The 24,232-nt window shown below is 52.8% G+C and overlaps 12 protein-coding genes and 1 pseudogene across 13 annotated transcripts; 4 read left to right on the top strand and 9 right to left on the bottom strand.

The window, feature by feature from the left end:
- Nucleotides 1-487: 487 nt before the first annotated feature.
- On the bottom strand, nucleotides 488-2,543 carry MYCFIDRAFT_134229 (uncharacterized protein; the record flags this gene model as incomplete). Its single annotated transcript, XM_007926865.1, has 2 exons — nucleotides 488-1,632; nucleotides 1,706-2,543. Coding segments are annotated over 2 exons (1,983 nt in total), but the record flags the coding sequence as incomplete, so codon positions are not given.
- Nucleotides 2,544-3,342: 799 nt separating this feature from the next.
- On the bottom strand, nucleotides 3,343-4,227 carry MYCFIDRAFT_119379 (uncharacterized protein; the record flags this gene model as incomplete). Its single annotated transcript, XM_007926864.1, has 1 exon — nucleotides 3,343-4,227. A coding segment is annotated over one exon (885 nt), but the record flags the coding sequence as incomplete, so codon positions are not given.
- A 607-nt stretch (nucleotides 4,228-4,834) lies between these two features.
- On the bottom strand, nucleotides 4,835-6,301 carry MYCFIDRAFT_195481 (uncharacterized protein; the record flags this gene model as incomplete). The annotated part of the gene is made up of 1 exon (XM_007926863.1): nucleotides 4,835-6,301. The coding sequence occupies one exon, from the start codon at nucleotides 6,299-6,301 to the stop codon at nucleotides 4,835-4,837; it is 1,467 nt and encodes a 488-aa protein (XP_007925054.1).
- Nucleotides 6,302-6,799: 498 nt separating this feature from the next.
- Nucleotides 6,800-7,819, bottom strand: MYCFIDRAFT_152660 (uncharacterized protein; the record flags this gene model as incomplete). The annotated part of the gene is made up of 2 exons (XM_007926862.1): nucleotides 6,800-7,704; nucleotides 7,766-7,819. The coding sequence occupies 2 exons, from the start codon at nucleotides 7,817-7,819 to the stop codon at nucleotides 6,997-6,999; spliced, it is 762 nt and encodes a 253-aa protein (XP_007925053.1). The 3' UTR covers nucleotides 6,800-6,996.
- A 201-nt stretch (nucleotides 7,820-8,020) lies between these two features.
- MYCFIDRAFT_163242 (uncharacterized protein) lies at nucleotides 8,021-9,849 on the bottom strand. The gene is made up of 4 exons (XM_007926861.1): nucleotides 9,785-9,849; nucleotides 9,318-9,664; nucleotides 8,678-9,254; nucleotides 8,021-8,624 (listed from the first exon to the last, which is right to left on the bottom strand). The coding sequence occupies exons 2-4, from the start codon at nucleotides 9,542-9,544 to the stop codon at nucleotides 8,286-8,288; spliced, it is 1,143 nt and encodes a 380-aa protein (XP_007925052.1). The 5' UTR covers nucleotides 9,545-9,664; nucleotides 9,785-9,849; the 3' UTR covers nucleotides 8,021-8,285.
- On the bottom strand, nucleotides 9,578-10,165 carry MYCFIDRAFT_173421 (uncharacterized protein; the record flags this gene model as incomplete). The annotated part of the gene is made up of 3 exons (XM_007926860.1): nucleotides 9,578-9,664; nucleotides 9,696-9,742; nucleotides 9,781-10,165. The coding sequence occupies 3 exons, from the start codon at nucleotides 10,163-10,165 to the stop codon at nucleotides 9,578-9,580; spliced, it is 519 nt and encodes a 172-aa protein (XP_007925051.1).
- Nucleotides 10,166-10,188: 23 nt separating this feature from the next.
- On the top strand, nucleotides 10,189-12,237 carry MYCFIDRAFT_187439 (uncharacterized protein; the record flags this gene model as incomplete). Its single annotated transcript, XM_007926859.1, has 2 exons — nucleotides 10,189-10,241; nucleotides 10,332-12,237. 2 exons carry the CDS (start codon nucleotides 10,189-10,191, stop codon nucleotides 12,235-12,237), a joined length of 1,959 nt encoding a protein of 652 aa, XP_007925050.1.
- A 274-nt stretch (nucleotides 12,238-12,511) lies between these two features.
- On the top strand, nucleotides 12,512-13,813 carry MYCFIDRAFT_187438 (uncharacterized protein; the record flags this gene model as incomplete). The annotated part of the gene is made up of 1 exon (XM_007926858.1): nucleotides 12,512-13,813. The coding sequence occupies one exon, from the start codon at nucleotides 12,512-12,514 to the stop codon at nucleotides 13,811-13,813; it is 1,302 nt and encodes a 433-aa protein (XP_007925049.1).
- A 2,034-nt stretch (nucleotides 13,814-15,847) lies between these two features.
- MYCFIDRAFT_187437 (uncharacterized protein) lies at nucleotides 15,848-16,231 on the bottom strand (the record flags this gene model as incomplete). The annotated part of the gene is made up of 2 exons (XM_007926857.1): nucleotides 15,848-16,157; nucleotides 16,215-16,231. The coding sequence occupies 2 exons, from the start codon at nucleotides 16,229-16,231 to the stop codon at nucleotides 15,848-15,850; spliced, it is 327 nt and encodes a 108-aa protein (XP_007925048.1).
- A 593-nt stretch (nucleotides 16,232-16,824) lies between these two features.
- Nucleotides 16,825-18,935, bottom strand: MYCFIDRAFT_163238 (uncharacterized protein). Its single transcript, XM_007926856.1, has 4 exons — nucleotides 18,325-18,935; nucleotides 17,736-18,272; nucleotides 17,364-17,666; nucleotides 16,825-17,310 (listed from the first exon to the last, which is right to left on the bottom strand). The coding sequence occupies exons 1-4, from the start codon at nucleotides 18,775-18,777 to the stop codon at nucleotides 16,954-16,956; spliced, it is 1,650 nt and encodes a 549-aa protein (XP_007925047.1). The 5' UTR covers nucleotides 18,778-18,935; the 3' UTR covers nucleotides 16,825-16,953.
- A 1,352-nt stretch (nucleotides 18,936-20,287) lies between these two features.
- Nucleotides 20,288-20,427, top strand: MYCFIDRAFT_t35 (annotated as a pseudogene). Its single transcript has one exon. The product of its transcript is annotated as a tRNA-OTHER (tRNA).
- Nucleotides 20,428-20,788: 361 nt separating this feature from the next.
- On the top strand, nucleotides 20,789-21,532 carry MYCFIDRAFT_210873 (uncharacterized protein). The gene has a single exon (XM_007926855.1). The coding sequence runs from the start codon at nucleotides 21,130-21,132 to the stop codon at nucleotides 21,319-21,321; it is 192 nt and encodes a 63-aa protein (XP_007925046.1). The 5' UTR covers nucleotides 20,789-21,129; the 3' UTR covers nucleotides 21,322-21,532.
- On the bottom strand, nucleotides 20,789-23,755 carry MYCFIDRAFT_214731 (uncharacterized protein). Its single transcript, XM_007926854.1, has 4 exons — nucleotides 23,574-23,755; nucleotides 22,229-23,509; nucleotides 21,691-22,140; nucleotides 20,789-21,497 (listed from the first exon to the last, which is right to left on the bottom strand). The coding sequence occupies exons 1-4, from the start codon at nucleotides 23,674-23,676 to the stop codon at nucleotides 21,373-21,375; spliced, it is 1,959 nt and encodes a 652-aa protein (XP_007925045.1). The 5' UTR covers nucleotides 23,677-23,755; the 3' UTR covers nucleotides 20,789-21,372.
- Between the last annotated feature and the right edge of the window lie 477 nt (nucleotides 23,756-24,232).

The following is a 24,232-nucleotide window of genomic DNA, read 5'->3' as shown; positions in this document are numbered from 1 at the left end:
GTCCAGGAATAATGACCCCCAGAGAGCTCTCGGGAGCGACCCTTACCCGCCCTCTCAGCATCGCAATGACATAAAGGCGAACGCGAACGCGAACGCGAACAGAGACCCGCTTCTTCGGCCGGCCCAGCATCACAACACACATCGCTCGCAAACTCAGTAAGCTGACTCGCACCGGTCGAGGGTCCTACGCAGATGCAGCCTGCTCATTGTACACACATCGATGGTCACTAGCTGCTATGGGAATGTACCACGACGAACGTTTTCCTTATAGGCGCCTACGCTGTGTCAGGAGTCAGATACCGTCCTGGTCTGCACGCCAAGTTTGATTGGAAAGCTTGATGTTCGTTGCGCGAGGTACGACACATACAATGCTGCAAGGGTGATGATAACTCGGGAGACGATTCAAGATCCCAAAATGGAGACAAGTGGAGATTTCTCCATATCCTGATGCCCAGCCAGAGGCTTTTTCCTTTGCCAGGATTGCTTTTCATGCGAACAGCAATTTTCCGGACGAACGACCAGTCTTTCCCGTCGCTAGAACGACTATCATAGCCAACGCAATGTCGGGTACTTTCTTGCCATCAACCTTCTCCTCCTCATGCGGCTGAGTATCAATGAGCACTTTCCATGATTCTTCAGTTGGCTCGATGGATGCTGCCTCAATGCCATCGACGTAGATCGTGAGAGATTCCAAGCCTCCAGTAGCAGCTCCCGTGAGCTCAATCTTTTCCATTGTGACCTTCTTGGCCGTCACATCGAGCACCGGGGGCCTGCTACCAGAACAAATCTCGGCACCAGGTCCTAGCTTATCAGTCGGCAGAGCTGAAGTCCGAGGGGGCACAACCCGGCCCTGATGAGCAGTTTCAAAAGCGTAACCATATCTCAGGATCTGAGGATCATGGTATGATTTCGTCGCAAAGGTGAGATTGACTGGCATGCCGATATCGCTCATATTCCCCATCGGAACGCTGAAAGTAGGGATGCCGAATTGCCGTATAGCGCAGTTGCCATTAGAATACAAGACACCATTTCTCCAAGCGTCCCGCGCGGATTCTTCATTCTTATCGGCGTCGGCTTTTCCAACATCACCTTGGCATGGGAACACCACTGCGTCTAGCTTATTTGCATCGAGCCAAGCTTCGAAGTCGACCTTGCGGGTTTCCTCGATTCTTTGAAGTTTGGGACCGAGCTCCGGGATATCGAATGTCTTCACTCGGCCGCCCTTAACTGCATCCACTAGAGCAGAGCATTTGACGAGCGGGTCATCTGGGCCATAGCGATCTGGTAGCGCTCCTGGAGGAGGCGGGAAGATCTCAGCAGGATCAACATCGGCAAGAGTCGTGACGCAGGACTTGTCATTGTTGGCCACCAAGAAATCGTCCCAAGTGTAGGCCATCATTTGGACCATGTCGATCTCATTCTTGTGTGCAGGTGTGAAGTATGGCGTCGTGGGCTTCTCGCCACTCGAGGGCTTCTCCAGATTGGTGACAATTGGGAAGTCCGTTTCTACCACTGTGGCACCGAGCGATTCCAGCGTCTTCCGAGCCTTCTCCCACAACTCTTTCACGCTCGGTCGCAGAGCCACTGGAAGTGCTGCAGGATCATCGCCACCAATGTACATTTTTGGCACACCTGAGAGAAGAAAGCCACGGTTAGCAGACGTTTCAACTTCCCACCCATGCCTTCCACTCTACACAGTACTCACCAAGCACCTTTCCCCTCAAGGCCTCCTTATCACAAAGCTCAAGAAAACTCGTCGGCCTCACATCCTCAGGATCCGGCAGCGGTACGAACGGCTGTTCTCTCCAAAAATCACAATGCTTCTGATCATCATGAGCAACAAGCACATCCAACAAGGAGAACATATCCTTGACAGTCCTCGTGTGCGGCACCACAGTATCACAATTTGGGAACAGTGGCCAATTTCCACGAATCGAAATCATACCACGAGACCCAGTATATGCCACGAGACCGTTGTAAGAAGCTGGAGATCGACCCGAAGATATGGTCTCCTCGCCCATGCCGAAGAGGCCGAAGCTCGCTGCGGTGGCTGTAGCTGAGCCGTTTGATGATCCTGAAGCGAAGGCGGCTGTTAAATAGTCCGCATTATAAGGACTTTCGGCTCTTCCGTAAACACCTCTTTGCATGCCTCCTGCGGCCATAGGCGGCATATTGGTTTTTCCAAGGATGACTCCCCCGCTACTCTTGATTCGTGAGACCACGAAGGAGTCATCGGTGGCGATCAAGTTTTGAAACGCAGGAGATCCGGAAGCTACGGTCATGCCTTTGATTTTGTAGCTGTCTTTGATCGTACATGGTATGCCCTCGAGGTCTGATCGGATTTGTCCCCCAGCGCGAAGGTCATCGCTGGCTTGTGCTTCCTCGAAAGCATTGAGATTGATGATTGGAGTAGAATTGAGGTAGAGGTTTCGTCTGTCATATTTTGCTATGCGGAGGAGGTGCTTCGCTGTTAGTTCGACAGAATTGGTTTGACCGGACTTGAGAGCTTGTTGGAGCTCTTCAATCGTGGCCTCGACAATGCTCTTTTCACTTGTTAGTCCATGGCTGTGGAGGATATGAAACGCTTACTGTTGCCATTATGGAATCTGGGTCTAAGAGGTGATGTGAGATCAAGTAAAGTCAAGTGCAGCACGTTTGAGGCCTCTTATGCCTACCGGATGACAAGCATTAATCGCTTATTGCTGCTCGAGCAGATACTTCTCCTCACCGACAACATGTGGTCACCACAGAGTGTACGCAAGTTCTAGTTCGCATTGTCGAATGGACCTATCCTCAAGCAGCAAGATCACCTATCGCAAGGTGCTTGACTGAGCTCGAAGCTCTTATCGTCGCGGAACTCGTAGGGTGAACTGGTCTCGTCTGCCTAGCTCTCACCTAGTAGATGCGTGCCATCAGAGTCCACCAAGGCTTCCGATATTCATCCAGAAGGCTGGGATCGGCCAGAGCTCGATCCTAGTCGCTGATAGCGCGCAACACCCACCAATCACGCCAAATCTCAACCACAAGCCATCTGAGCCGGCGGCAAGGCGTAGGTAATTCGTAGTCGGCGTGCGTTGGTGTCTTTCTTGCATGCCCATCAGGCTGACTCTAACCGCATGAGCGGCAGGCATTTGAAGCGTTGAAATATCTTGTCGAATGATGTTGCTTCAACCCTCGTAAGCCTCGCAGTCTGGTCACCTGCTTCATGCTTTGCACTCTGTGGCGAAGACTTTCCGCTTCCTTCCCCGTGAGTCCCGTGAGTGTATGATTGAGTGTAGGTTTCCGTGACACTGTCCGGGTATCATATCGTATGCATAATTTCCTCCTCTCTCCATCTCACCTCCAGCGCGCAAAGTCCTGCATAGTGTTGCCAAAACTCTGGGCATACACTCCCGTCGTACCGCAGTTGCCATCCTCCAACTTCTGCTGAGCCTTCGGCAACCAACCCCGAATCTTCTCAAGCCTGGCATGCGAGCTTGGATGCGTACTCAAGAACTGCGGCGGCGCTCCACCCATGCTCTTCTCGTATATTTCCATACGTTGCCATATGCCCATCGCAGCTTCCGGATTATAACAGCTCTCAGCCATCATGAGCAAGCCGATGTAATCCGCCTCTTCTTCTTCTTTTCTGCTTCCAGGCAAGTCGAAGACAAGGTTGTTGACAAGTCTCGCCAATCCGAAGTCTACACCAACGAAGAAATGCGTGAACGTAGCAAGCGCCGTCAAAATCGACATTCGGCTCATCCTCTCCGCGGCATGATGTGCAACGTTATGCGCAATTTCGTGTCCCAGAACGGCAGCAAGGCCCTCATCGCCCTGGCATATATCCAGAATCCCGCGAAACACGAAGACCTTCCCGCCAGGTATTACGAAAGCATTCTTCATATCATCGTCAATGACATGTACTTCCCACTGCTCTCCCTCTAGTCCAGAATGCGGTAGTAGTCTCTGAAGGACCCTTTGTACTTGCCTATGCTCTTTACTGCGTTCACTCATGATCTTCGGCCCAAATTCTCGCAGGACCTGCTCATATTGCCCTTCCGCCATAAATTTCTCCAATTCAGGTGATATGATGTTGAATCTGCGTCTTCCACTGACGTCGACAGTCTCAAGATTGTAGACGTAGACAGTCGCCGCCACGCCTGAGAGTGCGGTGACTTGGTAGTAAAAGGTCGGTGAGGAGGCCCATCGTAAGAAGAGGCGTTCCGAAGTTTCGTAGCGCTGGTAGTTGAAGGCTTGTCGTCTGTATTTGCGCTGTTGGCTCTTTCGCCAGATCCCTTGCCATGATTCTCGTGAAGTATGCCGTGATCTTGTGGCGTTGGAGAAGGCGCGAGTGGAGAGACTGTGATGGGTATTGCTTCGGAAGTTGAGCGGAGAGCTACGTGATGTGACGAAGCTTCGTGTGGTCGTGGATTGCAGGACAGACCCGAGAGGCTTTAGAGCCAGCATTATTCGATTCGCTATCATCTTGCGACTGATTAATTGTGCAACGTCCTGTTGAAGGATCATAATGTTGCAACGCTATATGGCAGGAGTACATCTGTAGTGGCTACGTGCGGATGGAGACAGAGGCAACGTCGGGTGACGTCGGATCGAAGCTGGGAGAACTGCTGCGCATGGCGAAGGACACATTTCGTCGCATTGTAGTCATCACATATCAAGTAACTCGGTCAAGCAACATCGCAAAAAAGCGACTCGCTCACGCTCAATCACTCTGTCTTGGAACACCTCCCTTATAGCCTGTAGCCCTTTGCTAATCAAGGATACCGGAACGCCTCGCTGATGCATGCCATTCTCCTCTTCCTGTAAAGTACATGTAATAGCACGACCCATCCTACTCGTCAGACATGATGGCGTCCTCTCTGTCCATATCGGCTTGGCTTTGAAGTCCCTCTGCTGCAAGCGACGCCGCGATTGCTGCCGCCATGGCGGCTTCTCCACTCATGCCTGCTCCATTGACCAAGGAGAAGTCGTCACCAGAGTCTCCTGGAGACAGTGGCGACAGAGCGGCCATTGGGGGAACTTTCGCAGTCCCTTCGTTCTCGGAGCTCGCAGTCTTTACTTGGGCTCGGCATTTCGGGCAGCTGTCATACTGCTTGAGCCACCTAGTGATGCACTCTTCGTCGAAAGCCGCGTGGCCGCATGGGAGCTCAATGACAGGTGAACTGTCTTTCATTTCCGTGGCACAGAACATGCAGTCGCTGTCATCATGCTCCAGCTTCACTTCGCCAAAAGTCTTTCGTGGCAATTCAGCAATGGTTGTGTCGGACGCGGGACGCTGTGGTACGTTGTTGCTTGGATCCATGGCTTCATCCCAGTGCTCGAACTGGCCTTGGTCATCCTCTTCATCGCTCTCTGAAAGCATATCGTCAAAAGCGCCGAAACCCCACTTGCGCTCGTCAAATTGCTCGAATCGGTAGCCGAGCTCGTGGGTGCGCCGTGGATTGAGACGTCCCATGAACTCAACAATAGCACCCATCAGATCCTGAGCGTTTGCGGGACCGATGTTGAGCAACATAAGTTGCGTGTCTTGCTGCTCCTTTGTGAGATCAGCACCCACGCAGACTGGACAGATTGGCTTCATGAAATAGCCCGGAAGCGCTCCCTCCCACGAGAGGAGAGGTACATCGTAATCCTTGATCATGCCATCCAGCTCCTGTACATCGTTGAGCCAGCCGTCGCGGCAGTTGGCAATGCATCGTCTGGAAGGATTTGTGGCGATGAATCGACGGACATAATCACCGTTTGGTGTAGCCCAGAACACGAAATGATCGTCGACGGCGATTTCCCGGATGCTCTTGGCACCTTGACATGCGCACGAATTGCTGTGATGCGTCAAAACCTCCTTTCCGTAGATGTGGAAGACGTGCTCGCCGTCCGCTCCGTCCGCCTTCTCGGCAAAGGTGACTGGCGCCATACGCAGGTCCTCGATCGTGCCATCAGACGTCTTCGTGACAGCAGAGACAATGTACATGGTTGGTAAGAAGGCCTGCACAATGCTCGTGCTGCTGGTGTTGCCCGTGTCTACGGAGGAGTCCTCACTCTCGCTGCTCTCTTCTGACTCGAACTCAGGTTGGTCATCTTCGCTCCGGATCTCATCGTCAGCGTCGCCTTCGGTAGCGTTGTCGTCCTCTTCATTTTGCTCCTCGCCCTCGGAGTCGTGGTCGTCATAGTCATCATCTTGGTCGAACTCATCGTCGTACTGAGGCTGAACGACCTTTTGTACGAAGACTAGATCGCCGACTTGCACATTCGCGAGCGCAGCATTCTGGCGCTCGGTGAAGGCTTGAATGTTCGCCATCTTGCGTCTTCTCCAACGTCTTGTCAAGAAATTCCAATTTCGTAAGATATAACGTCTTGCTGGGAGCATGTATCTGAGCGTCACAGACACATGAGTGGTGCGCTGGCGCGCAAGTTGTCGGTGTATGAGTTCAAATGATTTTGTGCGATGCGAGTCTAAAGCTTGAAAGCTAACTGCGTGCGGCAGCGGCTGCAGGGATCTTAGCGTCGGCGCATGTGAAAGTGGTAGCTTCGCGGATGCAGCGCCGTTACCCGCTGGCAACTACTCCGCGCACTGCTAGATCGTATTAGCAGTACAGATGTGATGCTTTCAAGCGAGAAGACTTACCCAGGCCGCCTGCTCCTGTAAGGCTGAAGGGAGTGGCGTGGCGTGACTTCCTGTTCGGTTCGGTCTGTGGCTTTGCGGCGACAAGGTTGGTTGCTTGTCGCCAGTCAGTATTGGAACACGCAAAGCAATAAAATGAGGGTCTGTCAGCGGCTGCGGCTGCGATTCTGCAAGTGAGGAGAAAGATGAGTGAGTCAAGAGTTGAGGTCGACGAGCCTCAGGCGCTGCTGGTTGCCTTCTGCTAGGCACTGCACCCTCAGGCAAGCTCGACCCACTTTGATCACGAGTGGCTTCGAAGGCGCATTCTGTGCGCAACTCTTCTGGTATATACAAACCTTCCCTTCACATGCTCTATGGCTCGCATTCCGCGTCTAGAGGGCGCCCAATTCCTTGAGCTTTGAGATCATGCCGTCCACATCCTCGACCTTTCCACCACCCTGCCTCGCCGGTGGCTCCGCAACCTTAATCGTCTTCAGCCTCTTCGCAGTATCAACTCCATAGTCTGCCAAGCTCTTCTTCTCTAGCGGTTTCTTCTTGGCCTTCATTATGTTAGGCAAACTTGCGTATCTCGGCTCGTTCAATCTCAGATCTGTTGTGATGATCATCGGCAGCTTGGCCTTGACTGTTTCCACACCACCATCCACCTCTTTTGTGACTGTGACACTTTCGCCTTCGATCTCAATCTTGCTCGCCTGTGTCGCCTGAGGCCAGTTCAGTAGGCCGGCAAGCATTTGCCCCGTCTGGTTGGCATCGTCGTCAATGCTCTGTTTGCCTAAGATGACAAGATTCCTCTTCTCATCCTCAACGACCTTTTTCAATAGCTTCGCGACACCCAACGGCTCAAGCTCAGTCTTCTCTTCTACCACGTGTATGCCCCGGTCGGCGCCCATTGCCATGGCAGTACGAAGGATGTCTTGACTCTTTGCGGGTCCTGCGGAGAAGACCAGAATGTCTTCAACATCCTTCTTTTTCTCTCTCAATCGCACAGCCTCTTCCACTGACAATTCATCAAATGGGTTCATGCTGTGCTTGACGTTCGTCTCCACGCCCGTCTGCGCTTTGTTGACGCGCGGTTTGACCTGAATTGTCCCATTCTCAGTCCATTGTCCAAGCTGCAACGCCAGTAATGAGAAGGCTTACCGCATAGTCAATGACCCTTTTCACGGGCACCAATATCCTGAGCTTCGACGACATCCTGAGCAATTGAAGAATAAGATGTCCAATGCTTGTCAAGCGAACAGAGGTGGGCAGAAGCACCTCTATTGCAGACATTGGTGCGTTTGCGATTTCGGATCGCGGCTCAAGCGCTCACTGAGCCGAGGAAGCCAGGCCGTGATGGAACCAAGGCACAAGACACAACGCTGACACTGACACTGCTTGAGAAGGAATTCAAGTCTGAAATTGCCCGATTCTCATCAATTCTTTTGGATCTACGTAAACTACATCGAATACAGTTTGTTGAATGGTAACGCACAATGCAACTCGAGATATATGTTCTCATTGGTTTGTACTTGCCTACCACTCAGTACCGCAACGCAACCCGATCATTCTGAATGCTGCACGCCTTTGCCCATGCCAGATAAGCCAATTGGCTGCCTTTGTAATCGGAGAGTAGAGTGAAGAGCCGGATGGCATGGGGGTAATGTCGAGGACAGATTACTTATGCGGTGGCAGTGTTCACGTTGGCAGAGCCCTCGGCGGTCGAAGGGTGAGCATCGGTTTCGGCCTCACCCTCGATTGGGGCATTTGGATCCTCGTCCTCCTTTCCTGGACTATCAATCGCGACCTTAACGGCGATCTCGCGACCCTCGATCTCCTTGCCGTTCATGTCGCTGCACGCCTTCTGTTGCAGCTCTTCACTAGCGAGTGTAACGAAGCCGAAGCCGCGGCCCTTGCGTGGCTCGTTGCGGGCTTGGAGCTTGCGGACCATGAACTTAGGAATCGGTCGAAGCGCAATCTTGGCGGAAGTCGGCGAGTAGTCGGCGAAGATCTCGAGCAGCTGGAGCATGTATTAGCAGGTCATCACAATTACGAGTAATAGTCGAAACGCACCTTCTCCTCACGAAGATCGTATGGCAAATTGGCGACCATGATCTTCGTCTTGCTCGGGACACCGTCCTCTGGTGGACCTCGCTGCTTGCGTGGGCGGGTTGCATTGTTCTTTCCGTCCTTGCTTGGGTCTAATGTGATGCTTCCAGCCTCACCTGGCTGAGCGCTGAGAGCCTCGTTGGTGGTGGATGTGAGAGGATTGACCTGGCCTGGGACGTTGGTTGGAGCCCCATTGATGGTAGCCTCCTCAGCACCAGCCTCTCCGTTGGTCTCACGCTTGCCACCGCGGCCACCGCGAGCGGCGCGACCAGCACGTCCACGTCCGCGGCCACGGCCTCGGGTAGAATTGCGGCGGCGCTGCTGACCATCGCCGCCCTCTGCGTTCTCTGCAGCTGGAGAAGCCTTCTCGGCGGCTGGTTCAGGCTTGCGGGCGAGCTGAACGGAGACCTTGCGGTCGAGGATGGTCTTCCCGTTCAAGTCGTTAATAGCACGCTCGGCCTCGGAAGGCGTGGATACGTCAACGAAGGCGTAGCCAACTGGGCGAGTAGTGCGTGGGTTGGTTGGGATAGATGTGGTTTCGCTACCATCTCATGTCAGCTGCATATCCTCTTACTGGTGTTCTTGATGGCAGGCGTAAACGTACACAAGGTAGTCCTTGAAGAACTCCTTCAACTCTCCCTCGGTGGTCGCATACGCGAGGTTTCCAATGTAAAGTCTCCGACCCTCAGCGGCGCTGGCGATGACGGCCTCGTTCTGCGAAGCGTTGATGGGCTTGTCGCCGCCTTGGCCGACGTTGGCGCCTTCAGCACTGGCGCTTGGCTCGTTGAGGGTGGTGTTTGCCATTTGGGTAGTGGCAGCGTCGACAGACATTGTATTGGCGGTGTTTGATTTGCACGAAGTGTATTAGATGTGGCGTTGAATGAGGACTGTACTTCGGTGACTGAAGTACTTCGTGAACACTCGTCGAGCTGTGGAAAACAGATTGTCGAGCTGCAGCCAAAGCACATGTCAGCCATTTCACCAAACGCAGCGTCACACGACCCAGCAGCGCAGCAGATGCGCGTGTGGCTGTCGCATCGGCGTTGCAAGCAGAGGGCGGACTTCACTTACGGAGAGTTGGTTGCCTAGCTTAGAGGGCAAGATCCGGGAGTTTTTGGTGGTGAGTAGTGTTGATGGGTTGTTGACTTGACGATGGAAAAGAGCAAGAAGCGAAGCTGGCGAGAAAGGAGAGATCACAATTCTGGCAGCCAGGGTCTGACGGAGCTTGGCAAGGAAATCGCGTCCAGCCAGAGGCATGCGCAGCCAATCACGAATGAGCACTCCATCTCTCGCAGGAGAGTGAACAGCTCCGAGATTAATAAATTTCGTGCGTACATGATTCAGCACTGTCACATGCAGTGCAGTGCTGTCAGGCTGGGAGGCGAAGACCTGCGGACTACGCTGCGCGGTGTCTTCTGTGCTGTTGATGTGCACCTGCCAGGCGTACATCATCTCTGGAAAGGGCGTGTGAGGCGATGGCAGGCTCCAAGCTGCCAAATGGAAGGCAGAGTCACCAGCTTCAAGATCGGTATGCCGAAGCCTCCGTGCTGTGCTTGCGTAGCCGAGTTCGCACGCCTTCACGACAATGCATCTTGGTCGACGCTGACCTGCACGACAGACTCCCACGCCGCAACGCTTTGGTCTTGTACGGCTCAGAGACCGGCAATGCTCAAGACGTGGCGGAGGAAATTGGCCGCATGACTGAACGCCTCCGCTTCGATACTACCGTGCTTGACCTCGATTCTGTGCAGCTTAGAGATCTCGTGAAGCCGACGGTGGTACTTTTCGCCATCTCCACCACTGGCCAAGGTGAGCTCCCGCAGAATGCTCGCGCCTTTTGGAGGAAACTGCTCAGCAGTGCCTTGAAGCCCGGAGTCTTGCGCAAGCTGCGCTTCTCGTCATTTGGCCTGGGCGACAGCTCGTATGCTCAATACAACGTTGCGCACCGCTTGTTGCATGGCCGGCTTGTGCAACTTGGAGCCCAGAGTGTCTGCGAGCGCGGCGAGGGCAACGAACAGCATCCTGAAGGTCATAGTGCCGGCTTTCGAGAGTGGATCGTCCAGCTCAAGAAGCAGCTATTGGACATCTTCCCCTTGCCAGACGGTCTGCACCCCATCCCGGAGCACGAGTTCGTCGAGCCGAAATGGAAGCTGGAGCTGAAGGATGCTTTCCATGCTTCTGCTTCGAATGACGGGGCTTGGCCTGCCGGTGAGCTCTCGGACGAGAAGACTCCCTCCGTCGACCCATTGCCAGTCAAGGGATCCACTCTTGCTACCATAGAGCACAATGATCGTGTCACTGCCACGAACCATTTTCAAGATGTAAGGCTACTGGACCTTCGAATCAAAGAAAGGGTTGCATATGGCCCTGGAGCCGTCGCGGTAATATATCCCAAGAACTTTCCTGAGGACGTTCAATCTTTCATCGAGCTCATGAAATGGCGAGATGTTGCAGATCAGCCTCTCTCACTGACTACAGATCAAGTGGTATCAGCTTCTGAGCTGTCAACGCCATCACCATTACGGCACCTCGATTTGACCCGTGTCCATCTCACATTGCGCTGGCTTCTAGAAAACGTCCTCGATATCATGTCCATCCCGCGGAGGTCCTTCTTCGCCGCACTGGCACACTTTGCTGGCAGCAGCAACGAAGACGAAGAGTACCAGAAAGAACGACTTCTCGAGCTGGCAAACCCCGAACTGATCGACGAACTATGGGACTACACCACGCGACCGAAGCGGACCATTGTTGAGGTCATGATGGATTTTGCAACTATTAGAATACCATGGCAATACGCGTTGTCAACTTTGCCCTTGATGCGCGGCAGACAGTTCAGCATTGCTAGTGGTGGTAGATTGAAGATGGATGGAGAAGGAAACACCAGGGTTCAGCTTCTCATCGCCATTGTCAATCCGCCGAGTCCGATCATCAAATGGCGCAAGAGATATGGTGTCTGTACCAGGTACGTTTCGACGCTCCAGAACCAGCAGCAGATCAACGTTCAGATCCAGGAGGGCTATCTGGATGTCCAGCCTAACGAGCTTGCACATCCGGTCGTACTAATCGGACCTGGAACGGGGCTTGCTCCAATGCGATCAATGATTCACGAGCGATGCATGTGGGCAGACAAGAATCCCATTAAGTCCTCAGAGCATGCACTCGATGGCGACATCCTTTTCTTCGGCTGTCGAAATGAGAAAGCCGACTACTTCTTCCGCGAAGAGTGGGAACAATTCGCGAGCATGGCGAAGCTACGCCATTACACGGCATTCTCGAGGGACAGTGACAAGCCAAGACAGTACGTCCAGGACCAAATTCGTGCACGCGGATCAGAAGTATGTGAGGCACTGGCTACGCGCAATGGCAAAGTGTATGTCTGTGGATCCTCGGGAAATATGCCCAAAGGCGTAAGACAGGCACTATTGGATGCCTTCGTAGAACATCAAAAGCTCGACTTGGCAGAGGCCGAGAAACTTCTTGAGACAATGGAGAAGAGCGGAAGATACAAACAAGAGACATGGTAATGATGCCCGAGAAGTTTTTTATAACTGGTGTAGCCAACAACAACGGCAACGAATCGGGCAGGTGCATGTGACCTGCGGAGTTATCTGCAGAAAGCTTATGTCGAAGCTACAAGAGGACTAGACTCGGTGAATGTCACCTCGACCGCCATACCCTGGAATTGGTATTCTTTCGAGTTTATCAACAGGCTCCGGCACGCGCACGATGGTGACGAAGCGCACGATGGTGACGAAGCGCACGATGGTGACGAAGCGCACGATGGTGACGAAGCGCACGATGGACAAGACGTGCACGATCCACACTGATTGCCTGTTCGACTCCAAGAAGAAGACTTTTGTCACGGATATGTCACTCGTTGTAGATCCTGAGTCTTGCCTCATTACCAAGGTGTACAAAAGACGAGGTGCTTCTCTCAAAGATTTCGACGAACCGTATATCGACCTGAGAGGTCGATGTGTCCTTCCCGGGCTTGTCGATGCTCATACTCATATATTCTTGCATCCCTACGAAGAAACGCCATCATTGAATCAGATGCGGGATGAGAGCATTATAGAACGCACGATTCGAGCTACCAACCACTGCCGTGCCGCTCTTCTTGCTGCCTACACTACCTATCGCGATCTCGGAACAGAGTCTGCTGGTGACGCGGATGTACATGTTCGTAACGCGATCAATCGTGGCATCATTCCTGGGCCGCGTATCTTCTGTGCTACGGAAGCATTAGCAGGTAGTGGCGGATACGAGTTGCGCATCGAGTCTCGCATCAATGGCGTTGAAGTGCCAAGGATCTCCGACCCGTGCGACGGTGTTTCTGGTGTCCGAGCTGGAGTAAGACGAAGAATCGGTGCTGGAGCTGATGTGATCAAGTTCTATGCCGACTATCGAAAACGCGCTCTGAGGTTCCCCGAAAATGCTTGGCCAGGCTGTCCAGGTATCATACATCCTCCTCCACAGAAAGGCCTGATCAACGAGAGAAGCCCAAATCTGCCGCTCTTTAATCAAGAAGAAATGAACGAGATCGTACGCGAGGCGAAAAGCTCGAGAGCCCCAGTGGCTGCGCATGCTCAAGCTGCGGAGGCTGTTGCCATGGCTGCGAAAGCTGGTGTGACTAGCATCGAGCACGGATCCGAGTCTTGGGAAGGAACAGATGTGGCCGAGAGTATGCTCAAGAACGATGTGATCTTTGTCCCAACACTTTCCGTCTTCGAATTGTACTTTCCAATGAAGGAAATTCTGGCGCAGACTAAGCATGCTTTCGACGCAGGCATCAAGCTTGCCGCCGGTGGTGACACTGGCGCATTCGCACATGGAGAAAACGTTAGAGAGCTGGAGTTGATGCTCCAAGCCGGAATACCACTAGAGGAGGTCTTGACTGCTGCGACTCTACATGGGTGGGAGGCATGCGGTGGGGATTGGTGTGGCAGGAGATTCGGCTGGATCGAGGAGGGCTGTGCGGCAGATATTGTAGCACTTGGTGGAGATGTCAGAGTCGATGCTGAAGCCCTCAGAAATGTCGAGTTTGTGATGAAGGACGGCAAAGTCTACAAGCAAGATGGTCTGCCTGTGGGCATGATCTAGACTCATGGCGGACGGACGTTCGATACGCTTGCCGACTTGTCCCCTTCATCTGTAGCTGGTACCTGCGGAAATGCCAGAGACGGAGTGAGGCCCTTCGAATGCCATCCAGATCTGGAACACTATCCGAGAAGTCGAGTCCATGCTGAGCTTAACCGGCCGAACAATGCATGAGAAGCATGAGCTGCATTGCATGTAAGGATTGCTCAGCTTGAGGTGGACGCTGTGCAGAAAGACAGGGAGCTCGCGTTGCATCGCAAGAACTTTTCAGAATGAGCAGGACGCTGCCCAAAAGCCCAGTCCGATGCCTGCAGAATGAAGAAGCAAAGGTCTGGTTGTAGGACATGCTGGGGGAAATTAGTGGCATTAACTGCTCCGGGGAGTTCCAGAAGGAAGCAGCTGCCTGGTATCGAAGCGGTAGCACTATAAAGAGTCCTGGGCGGGCACGAGAAGACAGACTTTGGCGTAGGAGCGGCCGAGAGATGAATCCACAAGGCTGTTTGCTGAACAGACATAGGGCTACCATGTGTGCGTTCGTCCGTCGCGCAAACCCTGTTCGTGGACGGTGATGGAGAATACAAGCGAACGATCGAGAGTCCGGCAGTCCATCGAATGCGTACTTCCTGGTGGAGAAGCTGCCGTGAGTGTTGCCGGCTGGCAGAGAACGTGGATGACGAGGAAAGGAATTTTACGAGTCTGAGGCCAGCAGTAGAGACATGGTCAATTTGCATCAAAAAGAAATGGCAGTCTCACTCTTATGTGCGAAGATGCCGTGTCTTGTTGTGGTTTTGTATAGTGTCGGGATTTGATATCTTGGAAGCTTTGACCGTTGTGCTTAGAGAACGACAGCGGTAGTCTCAAAGACTCCGGGAAATTTCGCTCCGTGTTGCCCTCGCGACCTGCCATCTTACGAAGATCAGAATGATTTCCCGAGTGTATTAGACTCTTCTTTGGCTGCGATGCTTGTGCCTGCGTTTTTCGAATCTGCAAGGTTACACAGCAAGAACACGTTCCGCCACCACCACGATGGCGACGCCGTCAAGTCCAGAAACACCAAAGAACCATTGCGAATCCATCAGCAGCTTTGAATGCCCTCGGGTTCCGCCGTTCAGAGCTTATCGAATACGGCCGCACCAAGTCCCTCTCATACACAAGCGACTGCAGACCGTCATTCCAGAACTAGGGTATAAAGACAACGATGCGGCGAGATATGTGCAGAAGTCATTGCAGCGTGACACACAGGCGTTGTTCGTAGCCCAGGACGGCCACGACACTCCGCTACCACACGAAGCTATCATGCTGTCGATGGGTAAAGGTTCAAGGGTCCGGGTGTATCATGCAAGTCGGCCTGTGACTGGTGGAGTAGATTGGTTCCAGTGGGTCGAAGCTACAGCAGAGGGAGTAGGTCTGCAGAAGATTGAGCTGCCATACACAATATTTCTGGAAGATATCGGATGGATGTTGAGGGCACAATCTGCAAGTAAGTGGCGCTTGACACAAATTCCGCAGCGCAACCCGAGCTGACAGCAAAGCAGGCGCGAGAGGGCAAGAGCACGTCGGCGACACACACCTAATACACCGGGTGGAGAGATTCTTTGCAGATGTCGTTTTCGTTGTTCGTGGGAAATTCTGGGCCGAAAGCAACCTCATGTCTTGGAAGCGCTCCGCGATGACATGTTAGGCTGTGATTTGATGAGTTAGATATTGAGCAAAAGCGTACAACGCATTTGTTACTATACCGTAGAACTCAGGAATGGTAATCTCGTGTCGTCCGACGTAGAAGCTCTGCCGCTTCGGCGCGGCGGCGCTGCTGGTGGTTTTGCAAGCAGTGCCTTATTCTCCGCCCTTCCTCAACGATTCCTCCAAGCTTCACTACTTCCCGCCAAATATGTGACGAAGACCGCGTATCTGCGGCACTTTGTGACGCGCTTGCCATTTCGCCGCTCGCTGTTTCTTCCTCCCATGCGCATGCGCTGCAGCAGTGCGGCCACTTGGTCACGCACGTAACGTCTGCGATCCCATGTCTTCCCGCCTCTCTCAGTGATTCCTGAAATTCTTCTTCTGGTAGAACAGATCCGTCCTCGAACTGCCCAGATTGATGATCTTGGGACATCCGTCGCGGTCCTTCTCTAGTCGCGTGCACTCAAAGCAGTAGAAGGCGTCCGATATACCCTCGCCACCGCACACAACGCACTTGTTCTGGTAGTTGCCGAAAGCGCATTCGTCGCAGATTCGGACAAGGGTGGTTGGTCGGACGTAGGAGTCGCAGACGGGACATTTGCCGTCGCATTTGTCGCAGAGACGGCCGATGGAGATGCCTGCCGTCTTGCGGCACATGACCAGATCGCTGGACGCGGTGTTAGCGGTTGAACATCAGAATCCTCAAACGCAAGGATGGACGTACGGATGATGGCGAGACATGTCGACCGGCGGGCTTGGGTGTGGTGTTTGCGGATCAGAAACGGGTTCGGTTCAGTGCGCGGCTCTGTGGTCGTGGTAGGATTGCGCACAGCTGGTCAAGATGTCGAAGGGCAGAAGTGATTGCAACCACAGACGAGTCTCAAAACTCAGAAGCTCAGGAACCTAGCAGCATTTAGCCTCATGAACGCCTCGCGGGCTCAGCCACAATTTTACGGGATGACTATGACCACGACTGCAGATCGGCATGTTCACTTACGTTTCGTCCTGAATCTTCCTCCGTCTTCCTCAGGCCAAACTTTCTTTGGAGCCTGTGGCCTCGGAATCTGAAGCCTGAGATGTAGCCCATGCCGATTGCGCGATTGCTTTCTCCTCTTCGCCGCTGTCTGTCTGTTCGTGTTGTGCTGACCACAGGCACAGGGCGGGCAGCTGAGGAACACTCCACTTTCCCTGCCAAGTCGAGACTGACGACAGCTTCGGACCGGACGGCATGCGCGGCGTGTTACCAAGAACTACATGTACATGGACATCCAGAGGTGGCACGCGGGGCTACACGTATCATCAAGACGAGGCTTGTCGAGAGTCTGGAGCTGTTTCAAGGCATAGACTTGCTTTGATATGCCTCGAACTCTGCTTTCTATCTCGTCCAAGACTCCTTGCAATTCGAACCGCAGCATTGCGCGCTTGAACGCTGTACACCCATCTATGCTTCTCATCCACTTCATCTATAACTTCGCGCCTTGCTGTTTCTTCTCCTTGGCCATTTCTTCCTTGGCCTGTTCTCTCAGCAGCCGCTTCAGGATCTTGCCAGACGCGTTCTTCGGTATGCTGTCGACGAATACGATGCCGCCTTCGAGCTTCTTGTAGTATGTAAGCTTCTCCTGCATGTAATCCTGCACTTCTTTGACTGTGGGCTTGCCGTCCTTCGTTCTTCGCACGATATACCCGCGCGGTAATTCGTCTCCTTCTCGTTTCGGGTCCGGCACTCCAATCACTGCCGCATCGATGATCTCGGGGTGCATGAGCAGGGTACCTTCCAGCTCGGGTGGTGTCACTTGGAAACCTCGGACTTTGATGAGTTCCTGCAATACGTTAGCACATGGTACCGCATTCATTCGATGCACGAACGACCCACTTTTTTGCGGTCGACGATGTAGTATAGCTTGCTCTTGCCATCGATGTAAGCAATGTCTCCCGTATGGAAGAAATTATCCTTGTCCCAGTCTCGTGCGTTCGCCTCAGGATTCTCGAAGTAGCCTTTAATGACCGTGGGGCCTCGCACACAAATCTCGCCTCTTACATCGTAATCAGTAATGTCCTTTCCATCGTCATCCACGAGTTTGACATCCAGGTTTGGAATAGGCCAGCCAACGCTGCCAGTCGTGTCGTGAGCTGGATAAGCATGTCTCGTGGCTATGCAGGACGTTTCGGTCATGCCCTATGAGTAGACTGGTCAGCATACCGCCCGAGCAGTTCTGCGAACCGTTTCATGATTGGGGTTTCATACCCAAACTTGCGTAAAAGGGGCCCCTTCGCCCATCATAGCCTGCATCCTTGACTGGGGCCCTTTGTCTAGCGGTGCTGCTCCACACTGCCCAACCCTTGCCGACTTGAGGCTGTACTTCTTGTTCAAGGGACTATTGATCGCCATGACAACGATTGGAGGCACAGCCCCAAGATCAGTAATCTGATATTCCTGATGTGCCCAGAACCATTTTTCAAGATCGAAGCGTGGCATCACGTAGGCTCGATCACCATTTCGTAAAGGTGTGCAGAAAGCGCCCGGCGCAGTCGCGGCATGGAACATGGGCAAAGCGAGTAGCCGTCTGACTTTCCATTCTCGAGGGTTCGTCTCGAATACCAACGTATGCTGAGCTGTGAGGTTCAGATGCGAGAGTTCTGCTGCTTTGGGCAAACCCGTGGTTCCGGAGGAATATAATCTCGCTGCACCTGTCATATATGCGGTGTTGTAGTCGTCGAAGCGGACCCAATCTGTCTCTCCATGTTTCAGGAGATCGATCCACTGTAAGTACCCTTCGGGTGCCTGTTCCTTGCAATCAGTCTCGCACGCGCTGATGGAATCTTTCAAATCGTACCTTCTCGCCATAAGGATTGAACATCAAAATGTTCTTCTTGGGTATCCCATTATCCGCTGCTGCTTTCGCTATGCCTGACAGGAGCTCTGGCTGTGTCATAATAAACTTGACTTTGGCGATCTTGGTCGTGTGGGTAAGCTCATGCTGGGTGTAAGCAGGATTTGTTCCTGCATAGACACCACCCGCCGCAATCACACCTAGGAAGAATATAGGATAATAGATATGGTTCAGGCTGTGTATCGATACACAGTCACCTTTTTGTACCCCAATGGCTTTGAAGCCTGCCGCTAATTGCCGGACGAGCTTGTGTGCCTGTCGAGCAGAAATCGAGTGCTTGGGATTGAGGGCATCGATGTAGATGGGCTCATCCCAGTCGTACTTTATGTGGTCAAAGGTCCAGGAATTTATGTCTTTGTTCGACAAAGGGAAGTGCTCTTTCGCAAGGAATGGCATTATGGCTGTTGCTGGTTCCTGTTACTGTCGCTGTTGGTGTCGCTTGAGCGTTGGTGAGCTGAGAGCTTGGGAGTGGGTCGAGAGGAAGACAGAGGTAGGGGGAAAAGATGACTTTGCTCTGTATGTGAAATAGTTCACGAAGCTCACAGAAGCGAAACAGCCTCCGATGCAAGTAGGCTCGGGGGAGTCAGCGGGCGCGCTCACGCGGCGAGCTCCTCAAGTAGTATAGAAGTATGAGAGCAGGGCTCCCCAGATTGGCTTAATTATCTACGCCGCGGTTGTATGCAGGATCGACGACTCGATGGTGCTATGTAGTCACCGGCATACCGCTGTACCGAGCCGCATGTACCGCCCGACTTGCCCGAATTGAAGCGGCTGTGTCGTGTGTCCAGGTCGGCATGGGCCTCTCGTTCATTGTGCTCAATCGGCATGCTTCTGCTTGGTGAATGCGTAGATGGTTGCTATGAAAGATGCAACAACGAGAAAGAGGACAAGGCAAGGGTGAGACCCTCGTCCCGAAGCACAACCGAACTTACCGAAGCTGTCGAAGGCAGACAAATTGCCGAAGCCAATCGCGCCCTCGATTTCCCGGATGCTTGATTTCCTGAGTCAGCTTCCCTTCCATCCATGAGCTGCCCAGCTGTCGACTTCACTTGAATCCACAATAGTCGGATCGAGGATGTCGTTGAAGATTCGCCGCTCCAGGAGGGAATAAAACAACATCTAGCGCTGTCCTTTTCAGGTTGACTCGTCCTTCCTCATCGCCATCGCCGTTCTACGCACTCCTCTCCAGGTCCTGCCCTGTTGCCCAATCGCCGTATCTGCTCGCTGTCCGGTGTCAGATCAGTGTTCGGTCAGATGAGCAGCGGAACTCCACACACACCTCCGAATAGAGAGCTCGGCATTCCACACATCTGCGCATGAGCTGCTCGAATCTGCTAGCACAAAAAAAAAGCCTTGCAATACTGGACTCAATAGCAGAATAGAAAGAGCAGGGACAGGGTGTAAGAATATGTCAGGCGTTTCGCATATGGCTTGTGGACGGCTTTGGCTTTGCAAGCTTGACTCAGAAATGCTGTGACCAGCCTGAGTTGAGACACCAGCTTGCTGTAGATGGGAATAAGAGATATCAGAATCGGCCATGTCGATTTACCTAAGTATCTGGATTGGAGAAGCAGCGCACGATTCGCCAGCGCCACGTATCCATCTGCGAATGAACACGGGCCCTAATTACTAGTCCTCGAGAGATTTCGTGGCGCGGACTTGGTACATGGCGTCAAGCCTTGCGTATGAGTTGACAAAGCCATGCGACTGATACGTGGCTTAGTCTGTGGATGAGACGTAGAGAAAGTGTTGAATTCGCAGCTGATATATACATTGATTGTGACCATCGACCCATGATAAGGACAATTCATCGATTCTTTCCGAGTTCACTTTCGAACCAAAGACGACAAGAATAATAGACACCCGTAACACGTAGGCTCCTAACAATACAGGCAATCGATCTGTCGGACCCTTGGCACAGTGGGTAAGGCGACTGATTTCTTCATTTGTCTTCCGCACACACTTACGTCCTTTCTAGTAGCGCGTCGGATTCCAGTCTGTACTGGAGATTCCCGAAGGTCGTGCGTTCAACTCGCACAGGGTTCAAGGAATCCCTTTTTGTTGTTTTCGTCGTGGTGTCGTAGAACACGGGAATGACCAATTAATCATGTCCTGGCCCTCCTGATGACGCACCAGAATCTAGATACACAATGACCGGCGGATGGCCTGGTCTACCTGTCGGAGGTTCTGAGCCCCTTGTGAAGAGGCCTGGTGCTTTTATGCCATGGCCCTCTGCAGGCGCCGAACCTGAGTCTTGAGCGACATTCGGGCAGAAGTCGGAGCTGTCACTCTTTTGAAGATCCAGTACTGCTACATCTCTTCTGACGAGACGCCGTACAGCCAGGACATTGCTGAAGAGAGTCACAGAGAAGATCAGTGTAAGAAGATGATTGGAATGCATGGTGGACGTAGGCTTGGGTGTCGTTTCATTGATCGTAGTCGACGAGATGGAATTGACGGTAAAGCCTGTTCCTGGTAGCGTGGTATTTCGGAAAAATATGTACGACAATGGTACGGGTGATGGACGAATGTTGCATCACAATCATGTTCTCTTCAATCATGAATTGACCCAGCTCATGTATCAGATGTCACCATTTCCCTGTCTATGGACTTCCCAAAGGTTCTGAAGAGTATTCTCGACTTCGCGCAGGCTTGAGAGATTGAAGATCCGGTATGAAAGTGTGACTGAAGTTCTTTCCAGGCGTCCAGATACAGGAATACCTAGTGTCGACGATTCATCTCGATGCTATGAAAATGTTCAGGCAGGCAGCAGGTGGTGGAGGCCCGCACACCACTCGTCGCGATATCCGATGTATTACGACCAAGGTACAGTCTGGTGTTTCGGGACTCGTGAACCTGTTGTTTTCTCTGAATTCAAATAGTGCGTTAAGCGCCATGACTGCTGACTCGAATCCGAAGAACTTGTCGTTTCCAACTTAGTCGTGTCGTCGAACCGGCCTGCGTTGTTGATTCGAAGCTTGGCTACATGGATCAGACCAGTCCACCGGCTGGTGGTTCCACATCTTGTAGCAATGGCAAGGTACGTGAAGGAGCTGACACCAAACCCTGTGTATTAGGAGGATCCAAGTAATGTGAGTCCTTGATGGAGGCATGATCTTTTGAAGTGGAGCATAGTACCTCTTCTTGCCGCTTGTACCTCGTCAATTGGGCGAGGATTAAAGGAAAGACTGCACCTGGGAGCGCAAATGCTTCAAAGCAGCCTCGTCCCGCCCGGCACTCACCAGATCGTGATTTCTCCAGAGACCGCAGCATCTTCCTCGGGTTATGTCCCAAGGTTTAGCAACTTACCAAAGTCAGTAATCTCGTATGCTCCAGTAGAACAGTGATGGCTATTTGCCGCACCTGGTAAATCTGCTGGCCTCTTGACCTTGAACATTGCTTCGTCCGCGAGCAGTCTGCCTTCGTCGTCCTTGTACACATAGCACAGTCTTCCCATGCCGCCTTTGTAGAAGCTGTGTCGGTATTCTGTGTGATTCGCAGGGGAGAGTTCGATTTCAACAAAGCGGGCTGCTTCTGGTACATCGCTGGCCTCCAAATCCACTCCTTCGGGCTTGCCAGTGATTTCACGAGCTCGTTTCTCCTCAAGGTCAGCCACTAGCTGCGCAAAGGAGGCGAGGTACCAGCTATCAAAGACACCCTGCATATTAATGGTCCGGAGGAGTTCGATGCATCTTCGACGGATTGAACTCTTGCGTGACTTGAACGCAATCATGCTAATGCAAGGCACAAGGTCGGTTCCTGCGAATGCAGAAAAAGCGGTCAGCAAGCTGGTCACATCATCACTTGATACTTCTCGTCGGAAGCGCCACACAGTAACATAACATACCAACGGTGAAGGCCTGTCTCGTTGCATGATACGGCTGCCCAGGCTCGGTCTTCGCATCGCATGTTACATCGCTGTGCATTTCCACGTAGGCCTCCGCCAGAGTAACGATGTGAGCGAATTGCGCTTCGAAACGATCAATCTGCATCTCGTTTTCATCACGCCAGCTCGTTATGATGAACCAGATGTAGAAGAAGTGTATCTGAATGAGAAACTGCGCGGACTGCTTCTGTCCTGACTCTGGCATATGCGCAAGGGCAGTCATCCATGCATTGAGAGATTCCATGTCATTCTCAATGCGCTCTTCAAATTCTGTAGTCAACTTGATCGTGCGCGAGTATGCACATGATAGGCAGTTCCTCATGTCTTCGTCCATGCTTTCCAGATCTGGTCTCTGGGAAGAAAGCTCACGGTCGGCCATAATGACGATGTCTCGGCAATTGGAATGAGCTGCGCCAGCAATGGCATCGAGATGCACCAAAGCTTCCTCGAGCGAGGAGAAAGACGTCGGGAGATGCTCGTGGCACATCGGCATAAGATATGGTTCCTCATCGCCAATGATTGTTAGGTCTCCATCGAGTCTCACGAAGGTCTGTAGGAGCAGATCCATATTATTTCGAGGTCTGCTTTGCAGTCTCACGACCCGCTTTTCCTCTCCATCTATGTCAATCATCCTCTGAGGGGCTTTGTAAGCGTCCATCCTTCGCAGTCGTTCGTACAAAATCCTCAGGCCTGTGCGTAGGTGCATTGTGGCTCTTGCATCTTCGCTGTGCATGATCTCGAAGCAGAAGAAGAGTAATGAAACCAAAAGTACAACCTCGACATCCCAGTCTGTGCACTTGTCGCTGATGCCTTCTATGTATCTGCGAATGTAGCTCATTGCTTTGTTATATTGATTGAGCGCGAATAAGTGCTGATCGGGGTCGACACTCACCGCGCCAGTCGTTGAGGAATATGTAATTGCTCGGTGTATAGATCCTAGGGCTACTGTCGCGTGTGTTATAGCGGGTTCATGATGCCCGACTTGCAGAGCGAGTCGGTCCCAGCTCAGAGTCCAGGAGCTGCCAGGCAGCTGATGCACCGTGTGCGAGCGGAAGAAGTCGAAGGCGTGGACTTCATATGAGCTCATCTGAAACGCTATCGTGGCTGGCTTGTCCATAGGATATAGCATCGGCAAGTCCTCCGCTCCCTTCGGTAACAGGATGCATTGCGGCTTGCCGATTCTCGGAGGGGGCACATCATAGCCAGCACACTCCCGATTTGACGACACACATCTCTGGCAGGCTACAATGAAGGATCAGCTGCATTCTGCATTCGTAGCTGCTCTGCGCGTGGGTACAAGTCTCACCAGGCCGTTCCTCCGTACACTTAATGTGCCGTGCGCGACATGTTCTGCAGCCTGTGCGTGTTTTCGGCCTCTTGGCTCGTTTACGAACGACTGGGATCGTCATGTGTGAATGGCGCTGGCAGCGGTTGGTGTGTGTAGCAGCAGACGGAGCGATACATGCACGAGATGGGTGGCCTCGTTCAGAAGGCCGCTGACATTCCTCGAGATGGCCGAGACTGAGACGAGGGCCTCGCGGGGATCAAATACGGTACGGTGTCGGTCGATTCTTCGACGGTCCATGATAGAGGTCGCCGGCCTGGGTGGTGATCTTGCTGTGCATTGTTATTATTGTCGTGCAGACACCAAGGGCATGTCTTCGGCGCGATAAGGCCGCCAGGCTGCATGCCCTGGCGCCTTCCAAGACTTTTCGTATAGCGGCCAATGAGAAGGGTCGGCAGCAGACTCTGCGCCAATTAGATGGCCTGAGCCGTGAAGAGCAAAAGCTTGTCTCACGTATCAAACGCGCAGTGACCGCATCGTGTCCCGCAGCGAGCCTCCAGTCGACTCAATCAGACAGAAGCATACCCTTGTGTGAGGCGCGCGCTGTGGGTATTGGGTATTGAGCCATTTCTGTGGCGCCCTTGACTGCCATACCTTGTTCTGCTTGGTCCGCAGTACTT

The sequence above is a fragment of the Pseudocercospora fijiensis genome (genome assembly GCF_000340215.1).
Source record: "Pseudocercospora fijiensis CIRAD86 unplaced genomic scaffold MYCFIscaffold_3, whole genome shotgun sequence".
Classification (NCBI taxonomy): domain Eukaryota; kingdom Fungi; phylum Ascomycota; class Dothideomycetes; order Mycosphaerellales; family Mycosphaerellaceae; genus Pseudocercospora; species Pseudocercospora fijiensis.
This window is presented reverse-complemented; position numbering and strand designations above follow the sequence as displayed.